Source organism: Aspergillus saccharolyticus (genome assembly GCF_003184585.1).
Source record: "Aspergillus saccharolyticus JOP 1030-1 unplaced genomic scaffold BP01scaffold_80, whole genome shotgun sequence".
Lineage (NCBI taxonomy): Eukaryota > Fungi > Ascomycota > Eurotiomycetes > Eurotiales > Aspergillaceae > Aspergillus > Aspergillus saccharolyticus.
The window spans coordinates 1-12,976 of NW_020290690.1; the positions used below are offsets into that span (position 1 = coordinate 1).

At 57.1% G+C, this 12,976-nt stretch overlaps 7 protein-coding genes across 7 annotated transcripts in view; 3 read left to right on the forward strand and 4 right to left on the reverse strand.

The window, feature by feature from the left end:
• Positions 1-1,144: 1,144 nt before the first annotated feature.
• On the reverse strand, positions 1,145-1,570 carry BP01DRAFT_387587 (uncharacterized protein; the record flags this gene model as incomplete). The annotated part of the gene is made up of 1 exon (XM_025577748.1): positions 1,145-1,570. The coding sequence occupies one exon, from the start codon at positions 1,568-1,570 to the stop codon at positions 1,145-1,147; it is 426 nt and encodes a 141-aa protein (XP_025426137.1).
• A 289-nt stretch (positions 1,571-1,859) lies between these two features.
• Positions 1,860-3,241, forward strand: BP01DRAFT_232081 (SGNH/GDSL hydrolase family protein). Its single transcript, XM_025571211.1, has 3 exons — positions 1,860-2,127; positions 2,189-2,812; positions 2,878-3,241. Exons 1-3 carry the CDS (start codon positions 1,957-1,959, stop codon positions 3,106-3,108), a joined length of 1,026 nt encoding a protein of 341 aa, XP_025426138.1. The 5' UTR covers positions 1,860-1,956; the 3' UTR covers positions 3,109-3,241.
• Positions 3,242-3,690: 449 nt separating this feature from the next.
• Positions 3,691-5,308, forward strand: BP01DRAFT_387589 (FAD/NAD(P)-binding domain-containing protein; the record flags this gene model as incomplete). The annotated part of the gene is made up of 8 exons (XM_025577749.1): positions 3,691-3,801; positions 3,860-3,985; positions 4,054-4,128; positions 4,176-4,361; positions 4,410-4,662; positions 4,714-4,905; positions 4,965-5,165; positions 5,217-5,308. The coding sequence occupies 8 exons, from the start codon at positions 3,691-3,693 to the stop codon at positions 5,306-5,308; spliced, it is 1,236 nt and encodes a 411-aa protein (XP_025426139.1).
• BP01DRAFT_427277 (Zn(II)2Cys6 transcription factor) lies at positions 5,050-7,742 on the reverse strand (the record flags this gene model as incomplete). The annotated part of the gene is made up of 3 exons (XM_025579839.1): positions 5,050-6,948; positions 6,998-7,593; positions 7,650-7,742. The coding sequence occupies 3 exons, from the start codon at positions 7,740-7,742 to the stop codon at positions 5,481-5,483; spliced, it is 2,157 nt and encodes a 718-aa protein (XP_025426140.1). The 3' UTR covers positions 5,050-5,480.
• A 578-nt stretch (positions 7,743-8,320) lies between these two features.
• BP01DRAFT_378062 (bifunctional terpene synthase/polyprenyl synthetase family protein) lies at positions 8,321-10,892 on the reverse strand (the record flags this gene model as incomplete). The annotated part of the gene is made up of 9 exons (XM_025577031.1): positions 8,321-8,638; positions 8,715-8,796; positions 8,864-8,930; positions 9,007-9,272; positions 9,328-9,482; positions 9,540-10,152; positions 10,209-10,456; positions 10,517-10,563; positions 10,610-10,892. The coding sequence occupies 9 exons, from the start codon at positions 10,890-10,892 to the stop codon at positions 8,321-8,323; spliced, it is 2,079 nt and encodes a 692-aa protein (XP_025426141.1).
• Positions 10,893-11,609: 717 nt separating this feature from the next.
• BP01DRAFT_351890 (CRAL-TRIO domain-containing protein) lies at positions 11,610-12,828 on the forward strand (the record flags this gene model as incomplete). The annotated part of the gene is made up of 4 exons (XM_025573859.1): positions 11,610-11,795; positions 11,849-11,990; positions 12,052-12,390; positions 12,478-12,828. The coding sequence occupies exons 1-4, from the start codon at positions 11,650-11,652 to the stop codon at positions 12,826-12,828; spliced, it is 978 nt and encodes a 325-aa protein (XP_025426142.1). The 5' UTR covers positions 11,610-11,649.
• Positions 12,829-12,929: 101 nt separating this feature from the next.
• The window catches only part of BP01DRAFT_419637 (tellurite-resistance/dicarboxylate transporter family protein), a 1,659-nt gene continuing 1,612 nt past the window's right edge, over positions 12,930-12,976 (reverse strand). Inside the window, exon 2 of the mRNA XM_025579415.1 lies at positions 12,930-12,946. The gene's annotated coding sequence lies outside the window, so the exon portion shown is untranslated. The remainder of the gene's footprint in view (positions 12,947-12,976) is intronic.

Genomic DNA, 12,976 nt, shown 5'->3' on the forward strand with positions numbered 1-12,976 from the left:
TGGATCAACAGCATCTTCACCACCTTCTAGACCACGCTCATCTCCTCTCCTCTACTCCTCGATCGAATTATAATTAGGCCAACTATTGGCAACTAAGGACGGAGTATGGAATTGGCACTAGATCAGGGGAGAAGGAGAGGGGGAGGCAGGGGTGCATGGGCCCCAAGATCACGTGTCGGGCACTCGTGCCATCACCAGTCGGTAGTACACAGTACACAAGTACAATAAGTACAGTTCTGGTCATAGTGCCAGTAAATTACAGAGTAAGCCAGAGGCAGTCATCTCGACCCCTCCATGCTAGTACTGTGTACGTACTCCATATTACACTTCGTCAGTACGGGACAACTGGCAAGACATGTCTTAGCGAGGGATCTATTTTTGTTGGTTGGAACCTGAAAAGCGAATCTCATTTCCTGGACGGGACAAGAAAAAGCCACACACACGCCACCCGTCCAGCCAATCGGACCTCTCCGCAGAAAAGTCAACCTTGTTCTGGGGCCAAGGCGGTAACTCGTTTGATCCGGCAGAATGACTCAGCCCTCAGATTTTTCAGGCACATCCGCGGTTTGACGGGCAGCAAACCGCGGGTGGCGGTGAAGGGGGTACGTGGCTGCCTATCCATACTTAACTATACTCCGTGTATATCCATGTTCCATCATGAATATATCCTTCGGGTACAGCAGCCACACAGCAATTTCCCACAACTAACGAACCACTGTCTTCCACCAACACCAGCATCCAATCCACGTGTTCCCCTCTCCACAGTCAACAAACTCAACAACCCCCTACCCACTGGTTCGAACCATCATGTCCTACCCCGGTCCATCACCGCTTCCTGCACCCACTGCATCGGACCCGATCCCGGCAGCATGCCGTCTGAAGCGTATACCCCCGGGATAGTTCTTGGTTGGACCATGTTGGCGCTGCAAGGGAGGCCGGTGGCGTCGGAGAAGACCTGCGTCGGCGGGGGATCTGGTCAGTCTGTTACCGTCCTGGGGGATACTGCCGAAGAAAAAGAGATGATGGACCGCCGGCCAGCGGCCGATGCGCACGTCGCTGGCGTGCCAGTACGCCAGGCCCACCTTTCCGTGATCGTAGCGATGCTCGTAGTGCGCTGGAAATCACTGGGTGGTCGGGTGGATGGTCATGAGGGGTTGCTGCCAGTCCGCCGCTGCCCCCGGGGCGCTGACGGAAGGGCCTGTCGTTCGCCGGTCACGATTCCCTCCTGCGTGAAGCCGACAGCCAGCAGCCCCACTGTAAATCTCCTGCGTGCTCGGTCCGACAGGTAGGTCTCCGCCGCGCTGTAGTTGAGCCGATGGAACAGCAGCCACGCCGTATCCGCCTGCCAGAAGAATGGCTCGCCGTTGGATTGCTGCAGGTAGCGGCCGGCCGTTCGGAGACGGGGCGATGGTATATTCTGCGGGCACCAACAACCTGAAGAACGAAATTTATGAGGGTAGTCTTGAGCATAATGAGGCGTATGTTGCTTCAATTTGGCCTCATCGCAACGCAACGGCACCACGGCAATGAAATGGCAGAATTTCCGATTGTCGACCGAGGATGACCGCATCGGAGCACTTCCTGTGGTAAACAATATTGCAGTTCTTGTTTTAAGGAAAATTCCACCAATTGGAACATCACTGCTCCAACTGCTGCAAGAGCTTGAGCGGAGGTAGGACTCCGGCTAAATGAGGCCTTGGTACCCCGCAATCTGCGATGGTTGTTCGTTAGGGCACAGAACTTGACATGCCAGCCGACCATCACTCAGCCTATTTGGCCTCCAAGGATTCCACCAACTATCGAGGCTCCCAATCGGGACCGTGTCTGCAAATGGCCGAGGATATTTCTCCGGAGTCTGCAGGCCTGGTCAGGTAGAAATATCACCGGTGCACGCACCATCCACAACCATGACTGCACCGAACTAATTCTCCCGTACTTCTGCACACCTGTCCAGCAATGAAGGCTGCACTTGGTGCGCTTGTCCTGGCACTCACGACCAGCAGCGCGGTGTGCGCACCGACACGGCGATCGCAGGCACTCCTCCAGAAATTCTCGTCGCTGGTGATCTTCGGGGACAGCTACACTGACGATGGCGTCTATTCATACACCCCGCCGGTGGCGGCCGAGGTACTCTTTTAGTTGCCGCCCCAATTCCCATCATCCAAACCATATCTGACAGCCACCATAGTCGACAGACGAATGGGACGGCGGGCGCGCCTGGCCGAGCTATGTCCAGCAATACACGGGTGTCAACCTGTACGACTACGCCGTCGCCGGGGCCGTCTGCGACTCCGTGGAGGCCAACAGCCCACGCAACGGAGTGAAACAAGACCAGCTGCCTGCCTTCCTCGCCGATCGCGCGTACGTCAACACGACCACGCATCAGAAAGCCCTCCTCAACCAGCCCGACGAGACCGTCTACGCGATCTGGATCGGCACTAACGACCTGGGCCCAGGCAGCTTCCTTACCGAGGTGCAGCCCCCCGGCATGGCGCTGACCTACTTCACCGACTGCGTGTACACGCAGCTCGACCGGTTGTACGCGGCCGGCGCGCGAAACTTTGTGCTGATGAACCTCATCGCCCTCGAGCTGGCGCCGGAATACGCCACCCCGGCAAACAGGGGCCTGCCCACGGGCGAGTACTGGACAGACAAGTCCGCGTATGACGCCAACATCACGCAGTCGAGCGAGAAGATGCGCCAGTATTCGACGCTGGTGAACGCGGTCTTCGCCTACCAGACGCCGTACGAGGTGCGGATCGCTCAGCGGTATCCGAAGAGTAGCTTTGCCATCTATGATACCCACGCCTTGGTAAGGACGGCCCGGTGGTGGGGGAAGTGCCGCGGGGGACGGTGCATACTGACTCATGGACATAGACGACCGATATCTGGGAGAACCCCTCCCAGTATCTGAATGGAACCGCGCCGTTGAATGTCACCAGCTCCATCTATCGGTGTGGCAGCGCCTGCAGCTCGAGTACCATCCGGGACAGCTACATGTGGTGGAACGACCTGCATCCCTCGGAGCAGACAGACCGCATAATTGCGCGTGAGTTTGTGAATGTGGTCACAGGGCAGAGCAAGTGGGCAACGTATTGGAGAAGCTAGTGTGGTACAAATCACCACCGTCTTCATCTTATCAGCTCAACACATGGTTATTCTTTCTGGGTGACTCATGGTTGGAAATGTCAACAAGCGTAGAAACAACTGGCAGACGCATAAGCGGGGTCTGATTCCGAGCATTCCGACGGACCGGGCCGAGTGCCGGTAGGAGAATTCCTGTAGCTGAAATATAACTGATCGCTGAAGGGCTGGGTAGTTGGCTTTGTGATCCACACTTATCACCCACAGTCGTAGTCGAGAGATAGGAGCCATGTATAGAATCCTCCTTTATAAGTATGGATGTGCCGCTCTAGCCTATGGCACAAAGCCCTTGTCCTGGAGACAAGACAGCCGTCTCATGCACACCAGGACTGCCTCCAACCAAACGATGATCGACATCTCCAAGCCTTCGATGAGCCCACCAGGATCCGGCGGATGCCGTACTTATCTCCGAGTCAATTGCCCGAGCCTCGGATCTCCGAGACAGGGATCGTCGCTCGCGATACATGTTAAAATGTCGCAGCGAGTAGGCGAGAACCACAGGCAGACAACAGGCTCATATCGAAGCTCACCGGGCAGCAAGTCACAATGACCGTCACAAACCAGGAACCCCGACCATTGCAGGTTCTGATCATCGGCGCCGGACTTGCAGGGCTAACCGCCGCCATTGCACTCGGCAAGCAGGGCCATGATGTTGTGGTGCGTTCGATCCCCCCACGGTCGCAAGCCCCTGTGGCGTATGTGTTGACTCCCGCAGATTGTGGAAAAGTCCAAGTTCTCTCGCGAAGCCGGTGCTGCCATCCATGTGCCTCCGAACTGTACCGCGTTGCTCAACTGGCTCGGAATTGACCCGAAGGATTTTGGTGGCACGCTTTTGGAACAGGTACTGATAGTCTTCCTAAGATGTGGCTTAGGCTTCAATATGAGGGATCAATGCTCAAGTCGCACTAGATTCATCGCTATGATCACCTTGGCAACCTCAAGTATAAGAAAGATTTCAGTGGCATTCGCCAGATGTGGCAAGCAGTAAGCTGAGCATCGTCACTCCTTGAGGACCGGACTCATTTCCTCAGGAATGGTACCTTGTCCATCGAGTCGACCTGCACAATCACCTCAAGCAGCGGGCGCTGGAAACAGCGACCCTGCACATGGGCTGCAAGATTGTTAGCATCGACGTCGACAGGGAGCGCCCCTCAATCACTCTGGACAACGGAGAAAGGTTCGAGGGCGATCTGCTGCTGGGTGCCGATGGCCTCCACGTAAGTCGTGAACCCCACCGTCATGAGACAATCTAATCGCGCCGACAGTCCATCGTACGCGAGACGATCGGACAGCATCCACCACCCCCGTTCCCAGCGGGCAAGTCCTGCTTCCGCTGGCTTCTTTCCACAGACGACTTGCGCCGATTGCCGTCCACGAAAGACATGGTTCAGGAGCCCGGCGTTTTTATCGAATGGGCGAGAGATGATCGACGCTTAGTCGCATATCCTTGCTCCAACAACCGAGTGTTTAATCTGTGCGCCTTCCTCCCTACCAGGGAGGCTGGGGGACTGGGCGAAGGTAAGCATTGTGGCTGTCTTCGATGTAACCCCATTCTGAAATGGGCAATAGGCTGGCAGGCGACCGGCAGCAAAGATGCTCTTATGTCCGGCTTTTCAGCTTTCGCACCCGCAGTCAAAGAACTCGTAAACAGGGCCGACGACACTCTCAAAGTATGGGAGCTATTCGATATGAATGCCCTCCCGACGTGGGTCCGCGGCCGGTCAGCATTGCTCGGAGATGCTGCTCACCCATTCCAGCCTTGTGCGTGAGACGACCCTCCTCCCTCTCCTCTCCCATCGCATCACGCTAATGACAAGAAGACATGGGACAAGGTGGCGCCATGGCCATTGAGGATGCAGTTTCCCTTGCGGTGCTACTGCCCGCTGGCACGCGCATGGAAGATCTCCCGGCCCGCTTGGCCTTGTACGAAGAGGCCCGTCGGTCGCGGATCGACCTGGTGCTGCAGTATACGCGCATGAATGGCGTGGACGATAATGACACCACGGCTAAGAGAATGACAGGTAAGACTAACTGATAGTCCGTGCACGAGGTGTGTGCTCACATGGTGATAGCCGCGGAAATGGTCAAATTCATGGGAATCTGCTTTACCCATAACGAAATCAAGAATTCCACGGCGCTGCTGGAGCTATCCAAACAGGGCTGAAATACTTGTGTTGTATTCAGAAGCCCCCGACAAATTCTACGTTCAGAAAGATGCAATATACACCCATTCCAGCATAATCCAGTTGTACTGTTCGGTTGCTTGATGGTTGGTGCTTAATAGACTGGCAGCTTAGAGGCAGTCGACTGCGTTAGATCATGGCACCAAGAGACACTCAAAAAGAGTCTGCATAGCCCGGACCAAATAATTCTCGAAATAGATCAGTGAAAGTATCCCCCGTCCAGTCGTATGCCATGGCCGTTGTGGCGTCTGTGTACCAGGGGTTATGGACCAAATCTGGGACCTTATATGCAGTCATGGTACCCTCGGAGGTCGCGGCAGAAATTTCGGGGTTAAGTCTGGCTAGCGAGTCCTCCATCCTACCACGCTGCCCACCGCGAACCGAAGCTGCCTGGGTCCGTAAGATCCCCATAAGGTGCTCTCCCAGCAGGGCGGCCAGACCAAAGCGATGCGACGGCGTCGTCCCGGCGCGAACCAGCTGTAGAGCAAGTTGCGACAGCAGTGCCAGCAGCTCGGCATCCTTGCCCGGCTGAGCCCCATGCACTTGGGGGAAGAGCTCTAAAGCCAACACCGCAGCGTAAGAGATCATGGCCCATGTCGGCGCAAGCATACAGTAGAGCGGTTCGCCCACCATCTGCAAGTCGCGCACTGTGACCTCGCAGATATGCACGGCCGCCTGCAGGCAATCCTGTCGGATGGCTTCCATCTGTCCATTGTCGCTCTCCGACGCCTGCAGAGCAAAGGATAGGATCCAGAGCCGATTGTGCAGGTACACATAGTAGAGAAAGATTGTGGCTAGTTGCTCTGACGGTTCTGCCGCCTGGTATGGCACCGGCAGCCAGACGTCGCACCATTCCGCCAGCCTCTCGTCCACCATCTTTCTCATCCAGTGCGGATCATCCGGGGGAGCGATAGCCCGTGTCTGCAATTCGGCATGTAATGACGCGAGATGGCGGCGCAGTACGATGAACGCACATGTATGCTTGTCGGTGGCGTCCGCTAAGGGATGCGGCCACCAGGTTTCGATGCCCGCGATGAGCTTCGTGTTCGGAAAAGGATTTATGTGTCCACGCGCAGCGCTGTTGGCTCGTTCCCACAGGAGTATCCGAAACCAGGTTCGTTCTCTGTTCCTGCTGCATCGTTGCCGATATGTGATTGAAATGTCTTCCCATTCGGCGCTGCGTAAAAGGTGCCCGCCCTGGTCCAGCGTCTGAGAACCAGCGCCCGCATGTATGGGTGGTTCTTCACTGTCCATTATACAGACATTTCCGCGCGACCGTGACTGCTGGTCCAGCCCCAGCTCAGCAGCCATTCCAAAGGCGTACATGGTGTAGAGCCCCGTCCTTTCCTCGGCCAATGACTTTGCTGGTGTCGCGGAGAGCAAGGAGATGTAATATCCTTGCACAATCTCGACCGACTTTAGCCCACAGGTGTGCACGTGTCGTGATAGCTTCTCTCCATGGAGTCTCAGACGTGTTGCCAACGAGGCCTGGGTGCTGTCAAACTGTGCCGTAAGAGCCAGGATCCAGGTGAAGAGCAGCGCCGATTGCGACCGGACATATTCCGGGGTATGCAGTCGAGGATCCAAGATCCCATTGACCGGGTGTAACCGAGCAAAGTACCTACAAAAGTCAGTCCGGTCAGATTCACCGAGGACGCTGACCTACTGACCTCGGGAACAGCAGATGGGCTTCTTCCATAGTGACCAATCCCAAATCCACCGGATCCAGGTCCGGCCCCACGTCACGAAACATAGCGGGATCCGGCTGCCTGAAATAATCCAAGCTCTTCCCCAGCCTGGGCGACCAAGCCATGAGGGCATCCAAGCCCGTCTCGAGCGTCTCGCGACTGAGCTGGAGACCCAACGAGACACATCCCGACCTCGACAGCAGATCGCTTCCTTTGGCATCATACGTGCTCTCTTGTGGCTGGGACGAAGTGCTGGCATGAAACACCTCCGAGGCATCTGCCAGCAGAGCCAGGGGGTTACTGATCGGCTGGGATGGCTGGCCGACCGCAGGCTCATCGGCCAGGCTTGTGGACGGGGGGTGGTTGATTGTGGGAGCCTGAGGCCGTGAGGCAGCAGCAGGACGCTTACGCATTTCTGCCTGAATTTTGCGGTATGCTTTTTCGATGCCTTGAAAGCGGCCCACCGCCCCCGGTCGGCGTCCCAGAGGCCGCGCCGGGGGAATCACACACGACCGATGGTTGCGCGCGCAGCGATCACAGGGGCCGCTGACAGGGGCGGTTTCCCGTGTGCAGCGCATCTGGATTCGCAGTGTGAGTGAGTGGGAGCTGGGTTATGGGAACTGTTTCGACCGACCTTGAGCCTTCTGCATGCCTCGCAGGCCGAGGGCGCCACGGGTGGGTGGGCAGGCGAGGGTAGAGCTGCAGGGCCTGAACTGCTAGGTGTCATTGCGACTGCAAGCCCATTCTCCCGTTTCTTATAACGAAGGCATAGACCAGACCTGGATCTGACTGGATGACGATGTCCACTGCCTAGGACTACTCGTAGGTACTCAGGGTGGTGGCATCATCGATGAGAGGAAGGGAGAAAGAGTGTGGGGGAAAGAACTGCCGGCGAAATTCGAAGTGGCCGGGCGGACACATAACCGGCCCTTTGTTTTAGTGGCCGGAGGAGTATATCATGTGATCATATAGATTGCATATATCATGTGATCATATAGATTGCATATATCATGTGATCATATAGATTGCATACACTACAATACATCCATCCATCCATCCATCCATCCTATCCCTTTTCTTTCAGCTTCCCAGCTGAATTCAGCCCTATATCCTATTTCTTATAACTTTCCCGGGGGAGAACCCCCGGACCCCCCTTTTCTTTCAGCTTCCTGGCCAAATTCAGTCCTATATCCTAGTATTCGAAACCGAGCAGTCTCCCCTATCATTACTACTAGTCATGTAAATCTAAGCAACATATACAACAAAGCACGCACGTACATCTTAAGTCACAAATAGTATCAACCATCACACCTCCAATTTGGAGACCAAGAACCGCAACACCCAATTCACGCACCCCGTCTCCAGCTCCACCCGGTCCATCCCCCGCTGAATCTCCCCCATGATCGCCCGCAGCGTCCGACCCGTATACTCCATACTCCCACTGCGCTGCAACAGCCCCACCACCTCCTGCTTCTGTGCAATGCTGATCGTGCGGCGGGGGCTTCCCAGTTGCAGCACCTCCCGCAGATGCTTATTGTCGGGTTGCGCGTGCAGGAGGTGGATCAGTGGGAAGGAGAACTTGCCTTCGTCCAGGTCTTCGCAGAAGCCTTTTTGGCTGGTGTACTGCAGGGTACTGGGTGAGTCTGGGTGGCAATCTAGGGCATGGTGAGGGGTTGGGGCGAAGGGGCTGGCAGCGTACCTCTTCGGTTAGGTTCTTGTAGTCATCTCGGATTTGAAAGTATTCGCCTAGTCGGGTGACGAGTGGGGAGAGGGGGATATCGCTGTCGAGGCCTTAGTATGGTGTGTTTGAGGGGGGTTTTTAAGGAGGGAGGGAGAAGGAGGACGTACCGATTGCGTTGCGCTGGGGCTTGGGCGAGCATTAAGCGTGCGAGGAGGCGGAAGAGGCCGCCTGTTTCTGTTGGTGAGTGGTTAGTGGGAACCAGCCCTGGGGGTCCTGGAGGAGAGGCGTGATGTATAGGAAGTAGACCTACTCTGGCGCACCATCTCCATATATTCCGGCTCGCTGGGACACTCCCCCTGTCGGGTCCAATACAGGTCCCAGCTTTGCCCAATAAACAAATTGCGCAGCTCCTCCGAGTAGATATCCAGGCATCCCGACCCCTCCAACTGCCGCACTTCGTCCATGGCCTGCAGGAGGAGGTGGTTGGCCGAGTTGATCGTCTGGGCGATCCCATACACCGTGTGGGTGGCGGGCTGGCCGCGACGCAGCGGGGAGGCGTCCTCGATGTCGTCCAGCCTGCGTGGATGAGTTTACTATATATCAGAATTGGAGGGATGGGGTATCGACATACATCAACGAGGCATTGTGCAGCGTCTTGGCGATCGACTTGAGCAGCTTCACCTGGCGGTCGGGCAGCATGAGCCACACGTTCAGCGCGTCGATGAACGCCTCGCGCACGCCTTTCGACGGCAGCGAGGCGATGTACTCTGCCGGCGCGCGGAGATACTACGTTGTCAGTATGTGTGGATGTGGGGATGTGGGGGATCAGTCATAAAAACATACCTCGGACCCTAATTTCACCTCCGGTTCTGGCTCCGAGGCAGACGAGATGGACGAGCGAGGCGAGTTCGCCACTGACCACACGGACGACTCGCTCGACTCGCTCTCCTCGGAGATACTGGGGCGCTTCTGCTCGCGCACGGGGGCACTGGGACCGTCACTGGCGGCCTGCATGCTGTCGTGAAGGAGTTTCCCAGCCTCCTGGATCAGATGTGGATGATAGCGCGGACATCGCAGACTCCAGGCCACATTGCCCGGGATCTGATACCCCAGAGCCCGCAGATAAATCTGGACCTTGCGATTGTGCTGACCCTCTCCGGCCACGTACTCCGCCACGCGCTGCTGGAACTCCCGCTCGAATCGGTTTGTCACTTCACGCACCATCTCCTTCGCGGTGGGCACGTCCACCCCGTGCCAGTGCATGCACAACCACACGGCGTTCGTCATCGTCGTCTCCTCCGACTGCTGAAACTCCTCCCACTCCACGTCGAATGAGAAGTAGTCGTTCGCCAGCCCCAGCGCCGCATAGCACGGTCGCACCACCGTCTCGATGCTGGCCTGCTCCGCCGGGGTGAGCACCACCCCCATGCCAAAGCGCATCAGCATGTCGACGAACCTGCGCGCGTTAGTGCCGTCCCAGCCGTGGTGGTCTGGTAGTCTAGTGGTACTCACGGCGCGCCTGTGTCGATGATGCGGTAGTCCACGTACTCCTCCCAGTCGCTGAAAGCGCGGGTCTTGTCCTTGGTCGCCGTCGTGTCGATCATCGTCTTCCACGCGTCCAGCACCACCTGGGCGCAGGCGGGGTCGATGGCGAAGAGCTCGACCAGCATTTTCGACTGCACCTGTTTGGTGCCGGTGACGGAGCGCACGGTGCGGTATTCGGTCTCGTCCAGCGCGATCTCGTCGGCGTGGGCGTTGATCTGCGGGAAGGGTTTAGTCGGCCTGTGGAGGGTAGATACTGTAGGTAAGGATGGACTCACGGTGGAGTTGGCCGCGGATTCCACCACGTTGTCGTACATGAAGGCGTCTATCTCGTCAGTCGTGTTCCAGTCCCTCTTGCCGCGAGGACGTACATTCGAAGATGTAGTTCACGATCGCCATTCGCTCCGGCCGGCAGCAGGGCAGCACGACCGCGCCAAAGTGGCCCTCCCACGGATTGCACGATCCCCATCGCTCAATGGGGCCGATGTACTTCTCCCAATCGGCGCGCAGATGCAGCGATCCCTCGTTGGCCCGGTGTTCCCATTGGTGGCGTCGCAATGGGTATCCATGGCAGAAGCCGTGGAGGTCGGGGGTCTCGCGGGCCACGAGCCGAGAAAATTGGTCTTCTTCAGGGAAAGATGCGATGCATTCCATTATTGTGTGTATGGATGAGTGTGTTTGATGGTTCTTTCGAGTAGATGAGAGAACCGTACAGTAGCCTTATAGGTCTCTTTTCTCCCCCCATCCCGTCATCAACTCCCCAGCCCTAACTCGACCGGCCTCCTCCGCCCCACTATCGGAGACACTAGGATCTCGGGCTCGAGCGATCTGCGAGCGAAAACAGGGTCCGATGAAGGTTACTTTCGAGATGTTGAGCGTCCATTGACACCGCGTCAACCATGGTTGCGTCGCGGTGATGTGAGGCTCCACCGCGGCTCCACCTGGAGTTGCTGGCGTTGCGAACCATTCTTGATGTCATACAGACAGAAGTATACAACTTGGTTTAAAGTCAAACATTGCACTTCCAGTTCGTGAAGACCGCGGATCTCTTATCGACCACCACTCACAGACCACCACAGACCACCACAGACCACCACAGACCACCACAGACCACTCACACCCCCCCACAGCCCATCTGGACGGATAAGATCGCCGATCTGCATGAACTGCAGTTCAGCCAAGTCAATCCCACTAATTACGGTGTAACTCGTCAGTCATGCATGCATGGCTGAGATAACCCTGCATACCGGCCATTCCAACCGTCCACAGACCGCCATCTTTCCTTTTCAAGGGGTCCATGACTCGCCCATGACTCTTGAATCCTGGTTCCTTCGCACACCTCCTCCAACCGGTTCCATCTCCCTCCTCCCGGGTCTCCCGTCTCTGGTATCCTGTCACTTCTCTGCTCGTCATGGTGTGTCTCGAGTCCAACACCGCGTCTGCTGCGGTCCTGGCCAGCTTCAAGGCTCGTTGCGCCGAACAAGGGCTGCTGGACCGACCCCAGGGGTTGCAGGAGGGCGATGTGGTCGATGGCCTGACGGACGACCTGACCTTACTGTCTGTGCTCTTCATATTTAGAATCATATGGACTCTACTGAATCACCCAACAGCCGCTTCCTCCAAGCCCGTCAACTCGATCCCAGCAGCGCCCTGCAGCAATTCGAGGCGGCCATTCACTTTCGCCGCGACAAGAACCTCGCACACATCTACGACACCATCTCCATCCAGGACTACGAAGCCACTCGCCAACTGGTACCCCTTCCCCCTCTGCAGGCTCTCCGAATGGGGCTTCAGCTGACACCAAACGCAACAGTATCCCAACTGGATCGGCCGTCGCGACACTCACGGCCGGCCCCTCGTCTTCCTCGACGTCGCCAACCTCCACCCCGCCGCCCTGACCCGCTGGCGCAGCACACGCAGTGTCGAGGCCGGGCCCGATCTGGCGCAACGGGCCTGTGCCGTCCTCGACGCGTTGACCCGCTTCGTGCTGCCGCTGTGCACCGCCGCCGCCGCGCAGCCCATCACCAAAAGCATCTTTCTCATCGACATGAAGGCGATCACCATCAAGCAGGGATGGAATGTCCGGGACTTTGCCAAGGAGATCAGCGGGACGCTCGCCACGTGTTATCCCGAGACCATTGAGACGATTTATGTAGGTTCCGGCCATTATGTAGCTTCTGGAGGGGAGGGACTGGTTCTTCCAGTCAATCAATGGGAGAATAGATGCTAATGCAGCCAGGTCTGCAATGCCCCCGTCTACTTCAGTACCGTCTGGGCCATCGTCAAGAACTTCATCGATCCCGTCACCGCCGATAAAATGGTCTTCCTGAATGACAGCCAGGTCTACCCCGCCCTCGAGACGATCATCGACCACGCCAACATTCCCCAGCAGTTTGGCGGCGCCTTGCCCGTGACCCATGGCATGCCCCCGGATCTGGATCCCGACTTGCGTCTCCTGCTCGGCGAGGAGAAAGCCGTCTTGCCCGAGGGCCCGTTGAAGTGGACGGAGGATGACTCGGGACGCAGGGTCTTGGTGGCTACCGGGTCGACGGAGGAGGGGCTGCGCAGGGAATGCCTGGCTACCCTCTAGCTATAACTAGTAGCTAAGACGTTTTACAGTAATTATATCGTGTCTGCATGGCAATGACGACTAGACTATTTCTACCGAGTCAATTCCAGTGTGACGTTCCGGGGGAGAACCCCCGGACCCCCCTTTCTTTTCAGCTTCCTGGCCAAAC

Coding starts and splice junctions, on each gene's coding strand:
- BP01DRAFT_232081 (XM_025571211.1), top strand. CDS start 1,957: ATGAAGGCTGCACTTGGTGCGCTTGTCCTGGCACTCACGACCAGCAGC. Junction 2,128..2,188: donor CCCCGCCGGTGGCGGCCGAG/GTACTCTTTTAG, acceptor CAGCCACCATAG/TCGACAGACGAATGGGACGG. Junction 2,813..2,877: donor TCTATGATACCCACGCCTTG/GTAAGGACGGCC, acceptor TCATGGACATAG/ACGACCGATATCTGGGAGAA.